Consider the following 22042-nt stretch of genomic DNA (forward strand, 5'->3'; position numbering starts at 1 on the left):
TCTAGATATCTGTTTGGCCAACGTCAACTTGGCGATGCGGGTCTGGCGCACGCAGCCCATCTCTCGCCAGCTAGGGTCAACGAAACCAGCTAGGGTCAACGGAGCTATTCCATATCATGTCCAACCTTGAACTAAACGAGTCGTCGAATACGCGTCGAAATCAAGGTCTTGAGCCACAAGCGATGTTCATTTGCCCGTTATTGCACTGCCCCATACAGACGGGCGGATGCTTCACAGCCAGCAACATTGTCCTGGCACTTCGATCGATCAACAGATGGAACGCCAACTCGGGCCGTCTTTCTCTCGTTGAGCACTGTGTTCAAGTCTTCAGGGATGTCATTGAGCTTCGGTTTGTACGGCAGACGGCGGAAATATGCCGCTACGTATTTGTCTACGAGACCCCTCAGGCATGCCTGGTATCCGAGGTCGACCTATCAGAGTATACTCATATCGCCAGTGCAGTGCCTCCGCATGGTGATCATCTTTGAATGGGTGTGAGAAGAGAGTGCTGACGAGAGAAGATACTGAGACCAGCGCTGACACTCTAAAGCCACTTTCAACTGCGGCAAGAAGCCTGCCCGCCGGCTGTTGATGTTTCTAACATCCGATCGAAGCCAGTAAAGTCGTTCTGCTCACTCAGTCTCGCGCCCTTTCTACAAAAGTGGAGCACTCCGAAGGATTCGGCTTATTCAAATCCTTTAGTCGGCACTTGGAAAGATGGCTGTTAAATCTTCCGGTTCGTTGAAACCTATGCTTACACTTCTCTGGCGACAAGAAGTCATCACTCAAAGAGTAAGTAGTTTGCTTATCAAAAAAAAAGTAATTGGTATTGATTTAACTCAGGTATCCCTGCCGCCAACGCCAGCTCCGAAATACAAATAGACATTACACCGAATTTCAAGGTCATCACTACGTCTGCCCATCGTCCTTAGACGTGGTTCCCGCCGCTCACACCAACTTTTCGTGTCGCTCTTCCGAAGTGCCGGTTGAGAACGCTTAGTTCCACCAGTCACCCTGGTCGTGCATAGCACGGGCAACCTTGACGAAACCGGCAATGTTGCTACCAGCGACCAAACTGGGAAGCTCGGTCTCACCACCCTTGACGTACTCCTTGGCGGTGTTGAGGCCGTTGAAGAAGGCAGCGGTCATGATGTCCTTGAGCTTCTGGTCAACCTCCTCGCGGGTCCAGCTCAGGCGCTGGCTGTTCTGGGCCATCTCGAGGCCAGAGACGGCGACACCACCACAGTTGGCGGCCTTTCCGGGAGCGTACCAGATGGCCTCGCCACCCTTCTCCTTGCGCTGGGCCTCGAAGACGTCGATGGCCTCCTGGGTGCAGCCCATGTTGGAGCCCTCGGCGATGGCAATGCAGCCGGCAGCAATGAGAGCCTCAGCCTCCTCCTTGGAGACCTCGTTCTGGGTCGCGGAAGGCAGAGCAATGTCGACCTTGCCAACGTGGGTCCAGGGACGGGCGCCCTTGATGTACATGAAGGAGCCCTTGTGGTCGAACTCGGTGAGAGACTTGCGCTGGACCTTGAGGTCGGCAATGTTCTCAATCTGCTCGGGGGTGAAGGCAGCGTCACCCTCGGCGACGAGGCAGCCCTGGGAGTCGGACAGGGAGACAACGGTGGCACCAAGCTCGATGCACTTGAGGGCAGCGTACTGGGCGACGTTGCCGGAACCAGAGATGGCGACACGCTTGCCAGCGAAGGAGCCCTTGTTGGCGTACTTGAGCATCTGCTCGACGTAGTAGACAACACCGTATCCAGTGGCCTCGGGACGGATCAAGCTACCACCCCAGGTAAGGCCCTTTCCGGTGAGGACACCCTCGAACTTGTTGCGCTCCTGGCGGTAGGTACCGAACAACCAGCCAATCTCGCGGCCAGAGACACCGATATCACCAGCGGGGACGTCGGTATCGGCACCAATGTGCTTGCTGAGCTGGCGCATGAAGGAGACGCAGAAGCGACGGATCTCGTTGTCGCTCTTGCCCTTGGGATCGAAGTCGGAACCACCCTTGCCACCACCCATGTTGAGGCCGGTCAAGGCATTCTTGAAGATCTGCTCGAATCCGAGGAACTTGAGAACCGACAGGTTGACGGTAGGGTGAAATCTCAGACCTCCCTTGTAGGGACCGAGGGCCGAGTTGAACTGAACGCGGTATCCGCGGTTGACCTGGAGCTTGCCCTTGTCATCCTCCCAGACGACGCGGAACTGGATGACGCGCTCGGGGATGGAGACGACCTCGAGGGCGGTTCTGTACTCGGGGTTCTGGGTGAAGAGGGAGGAGTTCTCGAGGGTGCTGACAAGCTCTATAGACGGTGTTAGTCTTGTTGGATACGATGTGTAAGAATGGCCGTAGATGGCAACATACCATTGTAAGCCTGCTGGAACTCGGGCTCGGTGGGAAGGTTAGACATTTTGACGGTTTAAAGGTATGTTGTATATATATGGTGCTTCAAGGTTGTGTCTCTGAGAGGTGATTTCCTAGTTCGTCTGGCAGAGAGAGAAACTGATGAAGTTCCAAGTCGAGAAGATGGGGGAGGGAGGTGCGCCCGCAAGATTATATACAAATCTGGGAACCCTGTCGATCGAAACGAGAGCCAAATCGAATCGAGTAAGAACTCACAGACTGGCAACGGCGAAGCGTGTCGTTGCCCCATGTTCCCCCCGGTCATCTACGCCTCCAAGCTTCGGGAGCCCCTTCATGGTGAAGGTAGATGCAGGCGGGGACCAGGGACTAGCGTGAGAGCAAGATATGTCCGGGTCGGCCGTGGGGGGCGTGGACGGTGGAAAAGAGAGAGATAGGACTCCTCCTCCCTCGCCTCTCCTCTCACGTCTGGAGCGCATTCATTCGGCGCCAGACCGACAATTTGTCGTGTCCCATAGCTAACAGAAAATGAAAAAGGGCCCGGGTGAAACCCACGCGGGTTGACGTAAAAAAGACTCAGCGAGTCTAGGCTGGATAGAGTGCCGGGACCGGGCCCGGGTTTTCGCGCTATGTGGCCGGCGGGGGCCTTTCGAGGTCCCTTCATGCAGCTCTCTGATTTGCTGCCGAGTGTCAATTATTCACGACCATCACAAAGAGTCTAAGAGACAAGAGGGTTTGCGCTGCCGCGCGAGCGGTTGCGATTCCGGAGGCGGCGAGCCGAGCAGGCATTTGCTGGGGCGGAAACCAGGAGTCCGCAACTGAACTGCAGGGGCGCAGGGGTCTCAGGGATGGCCCGGACGCTCCATTGTTCGGGAGAGGGAAGAAGACATGCCCTGGAATGCGCGAATGCCCTCCATCGACAAGCCCGGCGCGCGTGTCCCAAACAAGCCATAACCTGGGGGACGTCATCCAACAATTGCAGCCCATGCCCGCGGACCCCCCACCACTGGCACATGCTTCCGCATGCACGGATTTCTTCTGTGTCTCGCCCTCCTTTCTTGACCTGTCACTGTCACTGGGAAAAAAACAAGGGACCCCGTCAAATGTTGCTGTCATTGGAAATGTCCTTGCATGCTGTGGCGTGCCACTTGGGAACAAGAGCCGAAATGTAGTCCTATCAACCGTCTCTCATTGGTTGTCCTTGGTGTCGAGATACAGCAAGGTAGATCAAACCTTCAAGTTTTCAAGCTGAGCTTCTAGCTCTAGGACGCTCGAAGCCAACTGCCATTCGCATGTCCGCACACTTCTCCCCAAATCGTCGATGCTGGTGCGGCAGCGCTGATGGCGGCACTAGAGAATTATCTGGGAAAGGGAAAGGGGGCTTGTCACAAATTGGCCCATGACGCAGCAGGCGTCATGTCTTGCATAGACCCATGGGGTGTTCTTTTCGTTTCTCCATTATGCCACTTGAAGGTTCAAAGATAAGGAAAATCGAGAGACGAGGATTTGCGACAGGTTCGACACATGTGAATTGATCATGGCAACTTGTAACGCCAGTCATGGTTGGGTGAGTGGTTGGACTGGACCCAGGGCCACCAGAAGCAGGCTAGCATGAACGGGAGATAGATTGACAAGAAAGAAAGTGTCCGAAGAACGGCGCGTCGAGTAGCAGTTCCGCGATCGGAAGTGAAAGGTGCCAACGTAAGTGACGGGAGTGAGTGTGTGTGTGTGCGACAACGAAGACGGCGACGGCTGGGCTGCCGTCGGTGCAGTGCCCTGGTGCAGCGCTGCCGTGGGTGGTGACGGACTGAGCTGACATGCGAAATTGCTCAGCCGATTGAGTCGGAAAGTGCGACGCAACCCGATACAATGCGCTCCTGTCTTCGCATACCTTGTCCTTTACCCCGCCGACGTCGCCCCTCCATGTTGGGTTGGGTTTCGTTTCTGCCCCTCGCTTCTGAACTCCCGATTCCCGAACCCGCTGTCGCGTGTTTTTTTTCTTCTTTTTTTTCGTCTTTGCTTTGACTGGCAGGTAGTCCCCTGAAGATGCCTAGGCAGGGGTTTCTTTCCTCCGATCGTTCTCCGGGGCCATCTTAGTCTTTGCCGCCGTTGCTGGAGAAAAAAAAAATGGAGGGGTTAAATCTGTATCCGTACTATTTCGAAATCTCATCTCGGAACTGAGTTGTCTAAGGCAGTTCGGTTCGCAGCCTTACGGTGCGTTGGATCGCTTGGACTGTGTTGACTGTTGACGGAGCAAGGAATTCTCGAGTCTCATTCGACGGTGCGTGCATGCATTACATTCCAAAGTCAACAAACCACCGCAAACACTTCCAGGGGCTTTGCAGCTCCGCTATTGAGGATGCTTTTACACACAGAGACAGAGGGTTTGCTCGGCACGTACGTAATACGATGGTTCTGTGAATAATGCAAACCATGGCATTGGCTACCAAGACCAAATTGCAACTACAAAATACTAGTGAGCTGCATCGTTACTAGAAAGCTTAACGTATTTGGTGCATGTTTATCTATATTGATAGATCTCACAGCTGTTGATATCACCAACTCTCGAAACCATACACAACACAGCATGTAGGTTGAGAACCTTGGTGTGCACCCTCGGTAGGTAGGCCGACGGGAGAAGAAGCACAGTCAAAACTCCTCGGCGTAACACAGTAAAAAGCCAAGAGATTGATAACCTTAGATCCAAAGAGAACAGCGAAGAGGGAGAAGGAAAAAAAAAGTCCCGCGTGGAGAATCCCAGCCAGCTTTCAGCCCAAACCCCGACCCGAGCGGATGACCGACCGACTGCGGCGACAACATCTACGGAGTCTAGAGTCTGGGACGACGTGTTTCCATCTGTCTGCCCATCTCATCTCATCTCATCTCCCCCCTCCCGAAGTGCTCCCATCCAGTCCCACCGCCGCCGCCGCCGCCGCCACCAAGACCGCCGATCCAGCAGCTGGGTAAGGCGGCCTGAACCTGGCTCATTGCAGACACCTCAGTGAGTGACACGCACCAAAAAGAGGGCGGCGGCTGCTTTCTCCAGTTCTCACGTCCGCCCATTCAGAGAGCAGCCGCCGCCCTTCCGCTGCCGGCGGCGCCCGGGGCGACCGACTGTCCCAACGAACCACAGCGCTTGCCCAGCGGTGCCCAATTCTCTTTTACTCAATTCACACACACAACCAGAACTCCCTCACTCGTTCGTTCCCGCCAACCTCCATACTCCGTTACTCCGTACACATCTCCGATTCCCACAACGGAACTTGCCTATGGATCGAGACACTTTTTTCGGTGGAATAATGCCGCAACCTAAGCTCATCTCTCTTGCTTTCTCCTCGTATTATGGCCATATTGGGACTACATACAGGACCACTCCTCCCGATTTTTCCCGACATATGGAGGATGCTTCTCCGTCTTTTGAATATCATGTTGCATCTTGTTTCTCCTCCATACCCTTCCCTTCCTTAGCTCACTCTGCTAGACCCATACCCTGCCTCCTTGTGCGGAATTCGAAATTCTCTTGGAACCCATATGGAGACCAATGAAGAAAAATAAAACAAAGCGAGCAAACGCCGTGAAACGCCTACCCCGAAACAACATATCTGCCTGCGTAGACCTGTAGGCCTCCACACCACCGCTGCATCTGCAGCTGCAGAATCTCAAAGGTCGGCTCATGGGAAAAGAAAAGCTTAGCGTCGTGAAACCCCCCATCCCTACCCCCTCCATGTTCTAGGTATCCCACTTCTTGGCACGCCTTCTACCAGATTGCAGCCTGGTCAAAGTCGAACCTCTTCAGCTCCTTCCCTGCGTCTTCCAAGTCCTTCTTCGCCTTCATACGCATGTAGAAGATGGGGCAGTCCTTGCTACTGCAAATCACTTCGCAGTGCATGCTGCCCTGACACCGCTGGCACTGCGTCCAGAGCCGGCCGAACCGCACCTCGAGATCCGACGTCTTGTCCAGTGTCTTCTTGTACAATTCGCCGACCCGAGGCGCGCAATCCGAGCACACTGCCCCCGCGCTCTCCTCCTTGCCTCGGAGTGGTTTCTTGCATCCCATGCATGTTTGCGTCTTCTTTGCAAACTTCATCAGGCCTCCGACGGCCGGCGCCGACACTGCAATCGTGCGTGTATGCGCTCCCGTAAGCAGCGAGTTCGCCTTGGTCTCACCCAAAATGGGCTCGAAGATTCTGCCCAAAGGCTTCGCAAGCTGGTTATCAAGGTAGTATCGCGTGTCAATTGGTACGTTGTTCTCAAGGACGTAGATGGGATCCTCAGACTTCTCGTAGTTCTTTGCGCCTGCCGCACCCTTGATCATCACGTAGGCAACTCGGTCACCTAGACCTGGTGCCGAGCCTGCATCGCGCTTCTTCATTCTCTGAGCGAGCTCTACATGAGCCTGTTTGGCCGCGTAGTCGTCTTTGGTGAGCGCCTTCGTAATGACCAACTTCGACATATCAACCTTGTTTTGCAACAAGTCCGCAATCGTGTCTTTGACGTAGCTGAGAGTGAAAGGTCAGTCGGCATGGTTCAATAATCAGACGGCGCGAACTTACTCTTGCGCTCCCTGGACATCTTGGTCGATGAGCATCATTCGAAGCACCTTCTCAATGACGGTTTGTACAAGCAGACAATTGTCTCGTCGAACCGTCTCAATACCCTTCGTATCCATCTTGTCGTACTTATTGGGGTTCGTCCAGTACAGGCCAGCGTATCGCTTCTTGTTGATGAGCAGGTATGGGTAGTATACCTTTTCGAACTCCAACTTGATCGGCTTGACAAACTTGGAAGAGACGAAGCTAGCAGCTTCTTCGCCAAACTTCATTGCCTCGGGAAGGTCTTTGGTGCCGAACTTGACCATGACAGAGTCAGTGTCACCATAAATGACCTGAGCGTCATGTGTGTATCCATTGGCAATGCAGTACTTCTTCTCAACCTCCTCTTTTGTCTTCATGATCATTTGTCGGCCAAAGGCTGTTGTGCTACTGGCGATTTCAAGACAAGGCAGCTTGCCAGTTGTCGCACCCGTGAGTCCGTAGACGGAGTTTGCACTGATCTTCAAAGCCAGTTGTCGACCGTTCAGCACTGCTTTCTTGAAAGGATCTGTTTCTCCAGCCAATTCATGCTTGGCCTGCTTTCTTGCCGTCAAAAGTTCCTCGAGAATCTGAGCAAGAAGTCCCTTTCGTTGTTTAGTGGTAACAAAGGTGTCGCCGTTCGGGGTAACAATGTAGTCATCGTCCTTCTTCAGATCAAACTTTTCGATGGCCTTCTTGTTGACCAGTGTTGTATAGCAGAGGTTGTGGGCTTGCATGATACTCGGGTACAGTGAAGCGAAATCGAGGGTTGCGATAGGCACATCGTAGTATCCTCGGGTCGGCTCGATGACCGTGGCACCTTCATACTGCTCATCACTGCCCTCAGACCTCATGTTGGGGATAACTAGCTTCTGTTCCAAGGCCTTCCGGAAAAGCTGACTGATGAACTTAACTTGCTGTCCTCGAGAGAGCAAAAAGTTGAATGGGATACCAGTGACTCTGGCCATCTCAGTGTAGTTCTCGAGGCAAGATAGCTTGTCCATGAGCCGCTGCGGGAGGTATGCGTCCTTCAGACAGTAAAGGGCGAGACGTCGGCGTGATTCGGGGGTACCGTTGAACAACTCTGTGATCATGGTGTAGTGGACATCCTCCTTTTGCTCTCCCAAAAATTGGGAGCATACAGAGTTGAGCGTATAACTTCGAAGGTGGTGGTCGCGTTGGACAAGCTGCAGTAAGTCGAGTTGCAACCGTCCGTTGGTATTGGTGGCCTTGCTATCGCGGTTACCCATCTGCTTACTGGAGAAGTTCGTCTCCTTGGCTCTGGAAGGGATGCTAGGGATTCGAGACCAGTACTCGAATCCTCCAACCTTCAACGCCTTTGCTCTGTCGAGAAGGTATGGGAAATCAAAGTTGGCAATGTTGTATCCGATAATGATATCCGGGTCGACTTTGATGAGGAACTTCTGCCACTCGCTGAGCATCTTCTCCTCTTTTTCGAACTCAAGAATCTGTGTGGCGACGATAGGACTGGTTGTGTCCAAGCAGAACACATTCCGCACGAAGGGCTTCTTCTCTCCATATCTTGTGACGACGTTGGCAATCTGGATGACGGGGTCATGTGTCGCCTCTGGGAAGATGCCCTTACGTCCAGCGCACTCGATATCGAACGACATGATTCTCAGGGGAGCCATCTTGGACCACTCTCCGACCGGCTTGTGAGCGATGAGGTCCAGATAATTGATCTCGGCTTCGATCTGGCAGTTCGATTGTCGTTGAGACTGGTGCAGAACCTGGTATTTTGATGCAGGGGCTTCAACCCAAGACATTCCGAAGATCTAGCAAAATCACATTAGCCTCGTCGAGACAGTCGATACCATAGCAACGCACCTTGCAGTCAACCATGAAACGGAGGACGTATTGAATATTGTCGAATGTCATGATGCCACCATCCATGCCCTTCCACAATCCCTTCCAGTTGGCATTGCCCGACTCGATCGTTGTCCGAACTCTAGCGATGAACTTGGGGTCCATGACAGTGACCTTGAGGTAGGGGCTCTTAACATTTCCTTGGAACCCGTATATATTTTCCCTCATCAAGAAAGAGACCGAGTGAATACAAGGCTGGTGCTGTGCTACTTGTGACTCGAGATAGGCCTTGAAAGCATTGCAGTCTTCGGGTCGGAACGCCACCGGGGCAGCGACGTAGAGGTAGTGTTTGAAGTCCGTGACGTGCAACATCACTGAGTGGCCTTGCTCGGTAACACCAAACAGCTTGACCGTTGCTCGACCGCCATGTAAACTGCCCTCCTCGGCCTCGATTTGCTGGAAGATCAGGTTGTCCCTGGCCGGGTTGAAGTCGACAAGCGGAGGCCGCTCCCATGCTTGATCCTTTTCGGTGTTGTTCTGCTTGAGTTCAGAGATATCCTGACTCAACTTCTCAAGGACTTCTGATTCGAAGGCGCTCTTGGGTTGACTAGAGCCCGGGATATTCTTCGCATTCTTCTGGGAACCGACATGGCGGGCGGGTGAGGACGAGAAGCCTTCGACTTTGCGCTTCTTGAGGGACGATGGCGTCGACGGGATGTTGCGGCGGGTGCTTGGTGTCTCCCCAAGCACACGCTTTTGAGGCAGCACTGTAGCCATTGTGGTGATCTGGCTGTGGTGGGAGAATTGTGCAGAGTGAATCAACCAGACCTCATAGTCGGGTGGGTTTGGGGGGTCGTTAGGTTGTTGCTATGGGATGGAACTTTCAGAAACCCATTAACGCGAAGACGCGCTTGACGTGATTGACGTCGACGTGACTTGACCCACTCTAAAGTGGCTGATGGAAGGCGCGAGCTGATGACTAAGGCAATTGAACTGGGGCTCCTCTAGGTCTGAGACGCGACGTTGACGCCAAAGACGGGAGGTGCAGGAGAGCGGGTACTTCCCAGATTATCCCCACTCAAGTTCAGGTATACCCTCCAGTATCAACAGTGAGGCAAACGAACAAAGTTGAAAAACGAGCTCACCTTCTGGGTTGTTTGTTTATTTGTTACCTTCCTAGCAATTCATTCTAGACACTGTAACACTAATGTCTTCGCCATCACTCTTTTCTTTTGACCCCCGAGCAATGCAATGATGTTTTCAAAGGTAAAACTTCGGTGACCAGAATGTGGTCGGAAGGTTCTCACGAAGGAAAGAAGCGATGGATGACTCCTCGCAAAGCCAACTCTTGATATTAACTGAATAAGGCTAAGGCATATGGGATATCAAAATGTTAACAACTACAAAATGTTGGAAGCTCTTGTACAGAACCACATGCCCCTAGAAACAACTGGCCACCTGTTGTTGCACTGCTACGCATGGTCTCTGTTAGCTAGAATGAACTCATTAATACAAGTGATTCAATTAGAGCAACATGATAATATATAATCTCGCAAGGCAAATAGTCGCTCTAATTCCTTCGCGAAGAAACGGGAGAAAGAGAGACGAGATTGCTTGCAGTCATCTTCAGATATCCATTCTAAGAGGCATCAACGGCAGTTTGTCACGACCGCTCAGCTAAGCCATGCAAATAGGATTCATCAAGAGATTGCTAAGAAACGTCATAGTCGTAAAAAAAAGAGAGAAGCAAACTTACTCTGTCAACTTCCGAAACGTATGCTTTGGCGTGGTAGGATAGCACTTGACGTAAGGCGCCGTAACGGAGTATCTTGGTATTGCGTCTGTGGGCGCGACCATGGCAACCTCCTTCCTCAACGGCACACAGGCAAGGCAAGTAATTAGACACAGGAAACCACGGGGAAAGAGTATTAATTTATGTTTTCATATTAGGACCGGGTTGGGTTTTAAATACGTAAACCTCGTGCAGCCCATCGAATGATATGTGCGGGGTAAACCAGGGGCGTCAACACAACGTCCGAGGACGATGCGACTGCGTGATGCCGAGACGGTTGGTCGGTCAGCGGCAGCGAATAGAAAGAACCCTGGCAAATTCCCGCAGCGCTATGTGTGTTCGCTATGTGTGGCTCTACCTATGAAGACGACTTGTCTCTGTTGGACGTACGGGAGAGGATCCTTCCTTCTTTTTTCATAAAATACCCATCGTGAACCGGACGCCGTCGCTGAGCAATGCAAATCGTGAACCACCCTTGCCAAAGTCCATAAACCAGTGCAATGCAGACTCTCGTAGCATTAGTTCGGTCATTCCTCCTATGATGTCAACTCTTCATGATGAAGTGATCTTGAAGTTGTCAAGCTCGCACCAGTTGTTTACAGGCTAGTTTCAAGTCAGCACATGATCGTCAGTATGGGTTAACAGATAACTTACAATACAACTCAGGTACTTGCACCAGCTGCACGTGTTGTGGTAGATGTAGAAGTTGTTAAGCAGGACGATGAAGACGATGATGACAGTCAGCAAGAAGCCGGCTCTGACCAACCACCATGCCCACCAGAGTGGCTTCCTGCCCTTGAAGAAACCGATGGGATTCTTCAGGAACGGAGGCGGGCCACCCTGGTTGGGAGTAAGGTGCATGGACGCGTATGACGGATCCTCAGCGCCAAGTCTCCGTCTCAGGGAATTGGGCGAATGCAAGACGCAGATGCCGAGCGCAAGACCCATCAGGAAGCCACCAATATGGGCAAAGTTGTCGAGTCCTGGCAGGAGACCCAGAACGAAAGAGATGACTACGTCCAACATGATGAACATCAGGTCCTTGACAGGGCTGCGGCGGTCTTTCCATGAGTACAATAGATCGAGCAGAGTTAGGGCAATGACGCCGAAAAGGGCACCTGAAGCACCCGTAGACGCAGCCATAACACCGGCGTAGTTTGCTCCCATGACGTTGCCGAATATACCTGCGCTTACATAGACCAAGAAGAAGCGAATCGAGCCGATAGCAATTTCCATCTCCTTTCCTATCGTCATCTGCAGAAGCAGGTTGAAGCCGATATGGATGAGCCCTGCGTGCAGGAAGATGGGCGTGATGAAGCGGAACCACTGGTTGGGTTCCGGCGACTGGTTGATGTCGGTGTAGGTAGGCTCCGGCACACCTCCAAAGCCGCACAAATCGCCGAGACCGCACTGATTCGAGGGATTGCTGGCGTCGCTTGAGGTCGAGTTCGGGCAAGGCCAGGTAATGGGCTGGCCGAGATCTTGGATACCCTTGACGTTGTGCATGCAAGCTACGTAGCGAGCACCCATGTTGATCATAACGTAGGTGGAAGGTCCAATCATGGGGTTGAACGAGGGTTTGGTCATGATAGGAGACCCGGTAAGTTGAGCTGCGTTCCTTTAGTATCAAATATCATCAAGTTTGACCTGTTTGTTTGACTTACCATTCTTCACAATCTCAGCGATGAAGACAGCGACCTGAACCAATGTGAAAATGTAGACAACCCACGGAATACCCTTTCTGTCGGCGCCAAACATGCCCAGCTGACCAAACCCAACCTTGTTCTTGTCGCGGCGGCTCTTTGAGCGACGAGATCCCGCAGGTGCGTCGTAGACATGATCATTCTCGTTCATCTCCACATCCTTATGCGGCTGCGTCGGCTGCCGGCTTTGCAGGGGGATTTCGTCGGCCACATTTTGTCTGCTCGAGTCTGGAGAAGTCGAATGGCCGTAGTACGCGGTGTCCGGCTGAGCATAAGGATTCTGCTGGTGGGGATCGTGGCTGTTGTAGGCCGTCTGGCCGTGGCCTGTGTAGGCGGTGTTTACTGTGTTCATCGTGTTCATACGCTGAGGTTGCATGTTGTTCGTGGTCTGGGGATGAGGGCTCTGCGTGTTTCCGTTGTGGCGAAATCCGTCCTGCGTTGAGTCTACTGGATAGACATGATCGTCAAAGACGCTTTCGAAGGGAGATACGGTGTTGGCGCGCGGTGGTGGTGGTTGACTGGCGCCGGGCGCGGGCGGTATTGAGCTGTAGGGAGGAGCGGGTGTTGAACTGGTTGAGGGAATGTTGTTGTAGGCAGCACCGCCGTAATAGGGAGCAGGCGAGGGAGAAGCTCCTGGAGGGGGTAGCGGTTTGTTCTGGTAATAGTCGTTGGCGGCCATGATGTGTGCTGGGTCGGCGGATGCCAATTACGAAGGGATTGGAATTAAGTGAGACCAGGGGAATGGGAATCTGGGCGAGGTCTCGTCCTTTTCTGAGAGTCGAAATCTCGCTTGGAGTGGCTGAACTAGGCTGAGACGGGCAGCGAAGGCAGGCAAGGCGAATCGGACTAGTGCGAGATGGAGAATGGCTCAGGTACCGACCGGAAAGGGATGGGACGCGGAGAAATGTGACAGCGGGAGGGTTGAAATGAGGTGTGTGTCGTAACGCGGTCGGGGGGGTCGTGGATATTTGTTCGATGCAGCGTTTTGGCGTGGATCGATGAGCCCGAGCTAAGCCTGGAAGACGGATGGAGTGATTGAGTTGAGGTATGGATACAGTGCAGGGTGTCCGTGAGCGCGGTGGGTCGGTAACAAGCAAATTAAGCCCGACTAAGCCAGCCTCTGTGAATGAGACCAAGGTAACCGGAGTAAGCTGAAGCTGAGAGGGCGAAGCCGCAAAGGAGAAGTGAGAAGAAGGTCGTAAAGTAATTGCAGGTTTCCCTCCAGGCGCGCGGTAGGCGAATTATGAACTAGCGGACTGGGAGAATGCCTGTGCACTCAACCTGAGCTACACTACTTCGGATGACCGGGTGAGTAGAAGATGGTTTGGGTGTTTGGGTGTTTGAGTGTCGGAGCGCAGAAAGGAGAGTTCCTGTGTGACACCCAAGGGGTTATAGGGGGGCAGAACGAGTGAGGGGAGTGCCACCTTACGCAGTAAACTCGTATGTCGTCGGTCGAGGGATGAATCTAGTAACAGGAGCAGGACACGTTCTCACGACACGAAGGGGGGGGGGGGATGCGAGGAGGTTATTCCTTTTAAACAGCCCAGCTTTCAAACGCAAGCCTTCCTGGTCTTGTTTCTGTTTTCTGCCCAAGCCCGCCAAGTGGGAGGCAGAGTACCTTGCGGCTGGCGCTGGACCAACAACTACACCGGTTTGGATCCATAGGTACGTAAGATACAGAGGAGGAACGGCAATGTGGTTGGCAGTGAAGAGGACCCAAAACACTGCCCGCCTCTCAGACTCGAGGCCTCTCTTGAATGAGTGGATCGCGGTGACGGGAGTGTGTGGGAGGGAGGTGGCCCAGTGAGAGGTGAAGAGGGGGATGCACAATGGCACACCACCAAACGGGAGTCTGAGCAGGGTGCAGTAGGCTTGCAGTAGTTCCGGCTTTGAGGCTGTGTCAGCAACGCCAGCCTTCTTTTTCTGCATCTTCCACTCCGACCTGAGTCCTTTCCCCGCCAAAGGGGACCGTCGCCATTCATACCTGCTGGAAGGTACCTGTTCGCACGAAGTACACCTAAAGGTATGGATCGGACATTTAAGCCTGAGGTAGGTGAGGTGGGCAAGGAACAATGGCGCTTCCTTGCCTTATGAGGTACGATGCCCTAAACCACGGAGTACAGGAGTCAAAAGTGACAGGGCGGCTGCCATTCGGAAGCGCATGTGCATCTGCAACTGGCAGCCCTTTGTGGCAGCGGCACACGTCGCGGTACGAAGACTCGTGGCTGCACCTCTGAGTTGTGCTATGTTTGGAACAGGGCCCCACAAGTTTCAGATAGTTGCGTAACCCAGCCTGCCGACCCCCGGCGTGGCAGATGAGAGCTGTGAGGTAACTCGACCAGACGGGGACCCTTCGTGCCTTCTTCCAACGTCCTTTCTTGCCTCTGTCGAATGTACCTTTCCACTAATTCAAACTGGGCTCGGAACAGAGCCACATCTCAGCCGAGGTCGATACCTATACCCGCCACTTCTCTTCCTCTTGAGTTTTTCCATGAGCCTCACCCTTCTGTTCTGCGGGCTTCATGGCAGCCTACATTGGGAGACATCTATCAACTTCAGACAGCAGGCCATCCACCTCACTCGCTGATCCGCTTAGGGAAGGCAGGATGACATGATGATCAACTGTCAGCACTCGAAACCTTGAAAGCCAGCCACAGCAGCTTCTTGGAATCCTTCCGATGAGGTGCCCTACCACAGTATGGCCAACGACTGCCGATCCATGCAGTGCATGCAGACTAAGGACAGCATCCTGGCAGCCTGTCTCCGACACTCGCTCCGCAGGACGACCACAACCCCAAGCCTTCGAGAGTCATGACCCTGGAAACCCTCGGCGATTCCACAGCGTTGGGGGAGCAACACCAGCATGAGGTGTTCATTCCATTATTTCCATCCCATCAACGTCAACATCAACTGCCTTGCCGCCATCCGACAAGGACAGGCCTGGCGGGGCAGGGAAACCTTCAGATTCTAATCGGCCTCTCCTTGGAATACATGACAAGAAAACATCCCGGATATCCGGGGGTCCCCAATACAGCTCTCCAATGTGCCTTATAAATGGACCCCAAGGACATGACCGACCGGAATGTGGATTTCGCAACACCCGCTATAGTGCGCCTTCCTAAAGAATCTGCCCGACACCGTGGGTTCATCGCTTCTCAGCCCCCTTTTGCTCGACTCTTCCCAGCCAACATCGTGGCACCTTTTTATCATTCCAAGCCTAACCACGCGTCCATGAGGAACCGGTACGAGAACAGAGAAGACGGACCCAGGCTGGCCTTCTAGCAATATCCGCTGTTGTGATCACGGAACTGTTACATGTCAGCTGAGCTTCCAACAGTTGCTGACATTCACTTGCATCGTCTTTGCAACAGTTTGGACGAAATACCTGCGCCAGGTTGTCAGCTCACTTACAACAGTTGTGCACTGCGCAGGCTTGGGGCACTTACGACAAATGGTGGCTCGGCCGTCACCCACTAAGAAATGGTTTGGTACTCGTGGGGGCAAGCCACATCCACTATCGGAGAGAAACACGAGAAAACACCCAAGCCAATGAGATGACGTACTTGGGCAACATTCGAATCCTCTTTTAACTCTCTCTCGTGCTTTCCTCTTGCGAGAGAGGTGACGCTGGATTTGACAGCACCCTGCCAGTCATTTTGGCATTCCCCTGAGCCAGCCCTATCCAGAATGCTGGCTCAAGCTGGAATCATCGTTGTCCGTGCGTTGTCGGAGATCGGGGGTCCTTTCGCCCTGCGTGCGACGCGACTGAATGGAACAACCTATGGGCATCTACCTATAAAGGCGCCTCAGGTCCACGACCGTTGCGACGCCACACGCTATCACGTGTCGATAAGATAACGGAAGGGAAAAAAGACCCCTGGTTTTATCAACTTTTTTTTTTTCCTTCGCTTGGGGGAGCTTTAATTAGCAAGAGGGTCGTTGCGCAGAGTTTCCAGAGTTCCTCAATTGCGCGGAGAATTGCCTACTGCACGCTGAAGATCCAGTTTACACAGTCATTCGAAACTATGAGCAAAAAAATCCGCGGTGGTGATTCCGACTCCGACATGGAGGACGGTGGCGCCAAACTCAATGCACCCACGGTTCGCCTGACTCCCCGAGTCTTCAGCTGTCATGATTTTAACCCCCACCTTAGGAGAAATCGACCGATGCCATGGATGTAGATGTCCCACCAACTCCTGCCGACAAGAGACAGGCGGCAGCCATGGCTCGCGCCGAACGAGCTGCGCGTAGAAAACAAATCCGTGAGGGGTTGACGCCGGGAGGTTCCCAAATTTCTTCCTTGGCCAGCACGCCGAATCCCGAATCCCAGCCCGCATCGCCTGCGCTTAAAGCACAGGAAAAGAAGACGAGGGGAAGGAAAGCGACAAGAAAGAGCATAAGCGTCGCTGAGAAGGCAGAAGAAAAACCAGAGGACAATACGGCGACGAGAACCCCCGACGAGACCACCACAGCAGCAGAGCCCGCAGAGCCCGCAGAGCCCACAGAGTCAGAAGAGCCAGCAGAGCCCGTAGAGCCCACAGAGCCAGCGACAGTGCCTACGCCTACTCCTGCAACAGATGCTGAGCCGCTCCCCTTCGTGATCGATGTGAACCCCACCAAGGGCAAGATCGCCGACAACACAAGCGCGTCCGTAGCCGGCTACGCCACATCCATTGCCCCCAGCTCGGCGTTCGGCGGCGACAGCCAGATCGGTGGCCCCAACCGCGCAGCAAGGCGGCGGCAGATGCAGATTGATAACCACCGGAAGGCGATTAAGAAGGAGCTTGGCATACCCGCCGAGTCGGACGAGCGCGCGGAGGAGGTGGACGCGCTGCTCAAAACCTGGGTCGCCGAGTTTGACGAAAAGACCGAGGCGCGGGCGGCCAAGAAAAAGGCCAAGAAGATCGCGGCAAAGGGGAAAGCAACGGGTAAGCCTTACTCAGGACGAAACAACAAAAATGATGAGAAGCAGAAGCAGATAAAAAAGCAGAAGCAAAAAAAGGCCCTACGAGACCGGCAGGGAGGCAACTAGGGGAGAAGTTGGCCGACCTGCGGCTCGATGGGGCCCCGCCGATTCTGGAGAGCAAAGGCGTCGTGAGGGAGTAATGGATGTGTGATGAAAGGAAAAAGGGAAGGAGACAGGAAGACAAAAGTATATATGCATGCATATTGGCGTCTAGCGGGTCAAATGGGAGGAGGATATATCAATAACAAATTGAACGCCGAGCTCAAATACGGCATACCGGCCATAGTTCGCAAGATGGCAACATATTATTACACGTCACAGATCGCAATACGCAAACCTTACTTGTGTGATGGTGCTCAATAATAGGAATGTACAGCCAGGGGAGATTGTCACCAACCCATCAATGCTCCAAATCGCAACCCTCAACGCCTTTTGCTAGACTTCCTGCTGGCCACAGTGTGTACCTAGACTCGAGTCGGATATTTCCCTCCAATGCCATTGTTTCTTGTTCTTGATATCCTACACCGGCCGTCACCTCCCATCGACAAAACCTCCCCCACTTATTGCTTCTTCTCGCCACCGTTTTTCTGACCCTCCTCTGCCTCCTCCTTCTTCGCGCCGCTCCAAACCTCAGAAACCTGCTCGGCAATCAGATCGCCCAATCCCTTGCCCTCAGCAAGCGCCTTTGCGTGCTCAGCAGCCCTCTTGGCCTCCCAGTCCTCGGGCTCGCTGCCGTACCACAGCCTCTGCGCGAGGTTGCGCTTCTTGAACTCGATGGCGCGCATCTGCTCCTCCGTCAACCCCTCGCGGCGCATCCGCTCCTCGCGCAGGAGCTGCTTGGTGCGCTGCGCCTGCTCGGGCAGCGTCGTGGGGAACATGCGGCCGAGGCGGGACTGCATGCGCTGGAAGAGGGACTGGCCGCTGTAGTCGTAGATGAGCTGGTTGCCCGAGGCGGAGAAACCGGTCCAGAGCATGAAGGTGCGCCAGTCGATTCGGCGGGGGGGCATGAGCATGATCAGGGGACAGAGGACTACGCCTGCCCAGGCTGCGTTGGTGATGATTTTGGGAGTCGGGGTCGGGGCCGGGGCTGGGGCTTGGCCCGTTGGTTGTGTAGAGGCTGAAGACATTGTGTATGTGGTTGTGATGTTTTTCCGCGATGGAGGTCTGTCGGGCAAGGGGGTTCGCAAGCTGCTCAGGTTCGGTGGCTGGGTGAATCTCCTCGCGGGTTCGATGACTTCAATGCTGTGTTTGTAGGTGTTTTCGAGTTCGGGACAGAGATTGGTATCGCAAGGTAGGTGGGTGATGCCGGGTGTTCGAGTCAATGACGATTGATGAAGCTGTCTGGTGCAGGTGCGAAAGAGAAATCTCCCAAAATTTTAGAAGCGCGCTAAGCCCCGGCGCCGAAAATCGAGGTGGGGCCGACCCGGGACTCCGGAACACAAACCACTTGAACCAAATAAATGCACCTGACTTACATGGGCAATCTCTAACTAAAACCTCGATATGGATTTCAATCAGTTATCAGAGGATGCAAATAGTCTCGCGGAATCATTTAGTCCATGGCAAGTTTTCACTGGAGGATTCTAGATATTGGGATCGCGAGAGTCAATTCAGTACCTTCAGGGTCTACTCCATGAAAATGAACGTGAGAAACGTGGAGAACATGTCCGAAGTTGACAAATAACAATGCCTACAGAGGCTTCAGAATCAAAAGGCTAGGTAAAGGCCATTCTTAATGTACTTGTCGACGCTTCTAGTCATCTAGCACAAGGGGAAACCCAACATCTTCAACGATGATCATTCGATTGTTTGAGAGCTTAGTTCAGCAACAGCAGTGTCTGTTCGCAGCCATGAAGAAATGGACATTTTTCAGGCATGACTGTCTGTCAAAGGGAACATCTGCTTAGTACGCCCATTTGGCCAATATAGAGGCGTCCAAAATCGTAGGGTCCTTTCTCCTCTTTAGATCATCACTGACTTGCTTCATTATCGTTAAGATATGACCTCTAAGTAACACTGGCCCCAAGAAACGCCTCCAAACATGCGACACAAAACCAAAATCCAGAACTTTTCTAGTTTTCCTACTTTTGAACTCCTCCGGATGCAGATGCGTGAACAGAATCCAAGATAGCCTCCTCTTCCTGCCACAAGTGCGCGCCCGTCTCCTTCAGCAACTGCACGCACTTCTCCTTGCCCATCTTCTCGGCTAGGTAGAGCGGCGTGTTGTTGGCCAGGTTCCTCGAGTGCACGCTGGCGCCCCTCGTCAGCACTTCGCGCAAGATGTCAATATTGGGCCCGACAGCGGCTAGGTGGACGGTCGTGTTGCCCGCGTAGTCGGCGGCCTTGAGGAGCTCGTGCTGGGCGTCGTTGTCCAGGATCTCCTTCACCGTCCGGACATCGCCGTTTCGTATGGCGTAACCGAGGACGGTAAATGCCGATTCTGACGCGGTTAGTCGCGCTACGACCGAGTCGAGTGAGCCAGATGGATGCGAAAATACCGGAAGAGCCATTTCGGTCATCTCGCCACGCAGAGACTGGGACATTCTCGCGCTGACCTGGGCGGTGGAAAGGCTGGGGATGGCGAGAAGGTAGGACAGCTTGGTGAGGGCGGCCTCTGCTGTGAGATCGAGGCCGAAGATGACGCCGGCGCGGCCGAGTTCGGTCCCGGGGCCGTAGACGGGAGAGACAAAGCCGCTCATGCACTGACTGACGTTGACGACGATGACACCGCGGTCCACGGCGGCCTTGATGACCTTGGTCAAGCTACCGTCGATACCACTGGGGGCGTTGCCCATTCCAAAAGTCTCGAGAATGAGGCCACGAAGGTCGGGAACACGCAGGACCGAGTCGAGCATCTCTGGCCTGATGCCGGGGAACACTCGAAGACAAGCAACGTGGGCGGTGTCGAGGTGCTTCGTGACCTGGAGCTCGGCGATTCTAGTAGGCCTCAACACGATGGGCCAGTTCACATCAATACCAAGTCCATTCACCTTGGCCAGGGGCTCGCAGTTGGGGCTGGCAAAGGCCTCGAAAGCGGCAGATGAGACCTTGCTGGTTCTGTTGCCGCGGAACAGCTTGTGGTGGAAGAAAAGGCCAACTTCAGGGATGACAAAGGTTCCTGCGATGATGAGCGAACCGAGGAGGTTGTCGACGGCGTCGGACTGGAGAGCAAAAATGGAAGCCTGGGAACCAGTGAGGATGACGGGCTTTCCTAGGTCAGAAAGCATGAATGACAGAGCCGAGGCCGTGTACGAAAGAGAGTCGGTTCCGTGCAAGACGACGAATCCGTCAAAAAGGCGGTAGTTTTCCCTGATGGTCTGGGCAATTTCCGTCCAGCCTTCCGCTGAGATGGAGCTAGAGTCCAGCAGAGGGTTAAATTCCAGCACACCGTAACGAATGTGACGGGAGTAGGCGCTCGGTGGTGTTCTCAAGCTGTCGATCATGATTCTTTTTCCATCTTTGACGGCCTCAAGTTGGACTATGCATTGTTAGTGAGACTCATTATAGGCATTGATGCTTTTGACAAATCGTGCTCCAGTTCAGCCGCGGCTCGTGAAGATATATTCTCAACATTTATAAGAAGTTTTCGTGAGGATGGGCCAGGGTTTTCAACATGCGAAGAAGGCAGTCAAGTACTCATTTCTTGACTTTTGTTTCTCCCGGGGGCGTGCTGTCTTTCAGAGAGACCTACCAGGAGGGGAGGACTTGTCGTTGAATGATGGCCGCGGGGCCATGGCATCCTTCAAGAAGCCTCCAATGGGCTGAAGTCCATCGGCGGTAGGCTGCATGCAGATGGTTCCGCCCGTCATGATAATAAGGACTCGAGACTCCGGGTAGTTGGACGCCGGCAGGAGTCTCTCGGCGGTAGGTTCGAAAGCCATTATGTCGGTGTATCCGTGATGCCAAATTCGAGTTTTATCAAAGGGCGAATAGTCAATGAGTGGAATGAAAGTTGGGTGTCGTCCAAGTCGAGACTTTATCACGTATCGACGCCTCCACAGATGGGTATAGTAAATTGAGGGGCACGGGGTAATGGAGGGGCAAGAGCTTTTGTATGGGGAGCGAGGCGACAATAGTTGGCCAGTGTCACGCAAGGGTGGTGCAAAATTTTGTAAATTTGGGCGGGCAGTGATGGATGATGAAAGCACGCGAGTGGAGACGGATGGCGAGTCAATCAAGTCATTTGTGGCATACATCAGCAATTTAAAGGCAACTAGAAGAGCCCTTGGTGGCCGGTATACGGCAACGGCGTGGATGAACCTGACAAGAGCTGGCTGAAATTGGGTTTTGCTGCTTGACCGAAGCCTTAGATAAGGAGGGACAAGGGAATGCAGGCAAAGATCAGACATTGCCCCTCGCACTTGACGGCACGCCTTATCGCGATAAGCCAAAATTTATTGCAAAACTTGGGCGAAAACACGAGTAGAGTCAAGTATCGCGGGGCAGAATTTGATGGGACATAAGCCGATAGCGGATGGCGGGCAGAGTTTTGGAGGGGTAATAATTAAGTAACAGAAGGGCCACGACAGCGGCGTGACCATCTCAAGGAACCAGGCATGGCTGGCTAGACTCGACGAGGGTGTGAGTCGCTGACCACGGCGAAATTCGTGTGGGAGGGCAAGGTGCCTACTCGTACTCAGGCAGAGGCTGCTAAGAGTTCTACGGTTGTAGTCGATATTTCTTGTTGTGCCAAGTTCAGCCCAGGATGGAATTAGATCTGGCATTTGCTTCGATGGCGAATTGGAATCAGCCTAAAAAATAAAAATAAAAAAGCGACAAGTTGCTTGCAGAACTTCCCGTCACCTTCGGACGATG

At 53.4% G+C, this 22042-nt stretch overlaps 6 protein-coding genes across 6 annotated transcripts; 1 reads left to right on the forward strand and 5 right to left on the reverse strand.

Annotated features, from left to right (window-relative positions):
* Nucleotides 1-996: 996 nt before the first annotated feature.
* On the reverse strand, nt 997-2417 carry BDZ83DRAFT_567666 (glutamate/Leucine/Phenylalanine/Valine dehydrogenase; the record flags this gene model as incomplete). The annotated part of the gene is made up of 2 exons (XM_060503973.1): nt 997-2309; nt 2372-2417. 2 exons carry the CDS (start codon nt 2415-2417, stop codon nt 997-999), a joined length of 1359 nt encoding a protein of 452 aa, XP_060369915.1.
* A 3602-nt stretch (nt 2418-6019) lies between these two features.
* On the reverse strand, nt 6020-9667 carry BDZ83DRAFT_446943 (DNA polymerase family B). The gene is made up of 3 exons (XM_060503144.1): nt 8788-9667; nt 6922-8735; nt 6020-6867 (listed from the first exon to the last, which is right to left on the reverse strand). Exons 1-3 carry the CDS (start codon nt 9541-9543, stop codon nt 6126-6128), a joined length of 3312 nt encoding a protein of 1103 aa, XP_060369916.1. The 5' UTR covers nt 9544-9667; the 3' UTR covers nt 6020-6125.
* A 1405-nt stretch (nt 9668-11072) lies between these two features.
* BDZ83DRAFT_447104 (rhomboid family protein) lies at nt 11073-13313 on the reverse strand. Its single transcript, XM_060503145.1, has 2 exons — nt 12223-13313; nt 11073-12168 (listed from the first exon to the last, which is right to left on the reverse strand). Exons 1-2 carry the CDS (start codon nt 12938-12940, stop codon nt 11168-11170), a joined length of 1719 nt encoding a protein of 572 aa, XP_060369917.1. The 5' UTR covers nt 12941-13313; the 3' UTR covers nt 11073-11167.
* Nucleotides 13314-16203: 2890 nt separating this feature from the next.
* Nucleotides 16204-17540, forward strand: BDZ83DRAFT_447205 (uncharacterized protein). Its single transcript, XM_060503146.1, has 2 exons — nt 16204-16361; nt 16415-17540. Exons 1-2 carry the CDS (start codon nt 16287-16289, stop codon nt 17291-17293), a joined length of 954 nt encoding a protein of 317 aa, XP_060369918.1. The 5' UTR covers nt 16204-16286; the 3' UTR covers nt 17294-17540.
* A 14-nt stretch (nt 17541-17554) lies between these two features.
* Nucleotides 17555-18569, reverse strand: BDZ83DRAFT_603786 (uncharacterized protein). The gene has a single exon (XM_060507242.1). It carries the CDS (start codon nt 18352-18354, stop codon nt 17788-17790), a length of 567 nt encoding a protein of 188 aa, XP_060369919.1. The 5' UTR covers nt 18355-18569; the 3' UTR covers nt 17555-17787.
* A 393-nt stretch (nt 18570-18962) lies between these two features.
* Nucleotides 18963-21390, reverse strand: BDZ83DRAFT_603788 (asparaginase). Its single transcript, XM_060507243.1, has 2 exons — nt 20919-21390; nt 18963-20705 (listed from the first exon to the last, which is right to left on the reverse strand). The coding sequence occupies exons 1-2, from the start codon at nt 21106-21108 to the stop codon at nt 19309-19311; spliced, it is 1587 nt and encodes a 528-aa protein (XP_060369920.1). The 5' UTR covers nt 21109-21390; the 3' UTR covers nt 18963-19308.
* Between the last annotated feature and the right edge of the window lie 652 nt (nt 21391-22042).

This window comes from Colletotrichum acutatum, assembly GCF_030867785.1.
Source record: "Colletotrichum acutatum strain CBS 112980 chromosome Unknown BDZ83scaffold_9, whole genome shotgun sequence".
Lineage (NCBI taxonomy): Eukaryota > Fungi > Ascomycota > Sordariomycetes > Glomerellales > Glomerellaceae > Colletotrichum > Colletotrichum acutatum.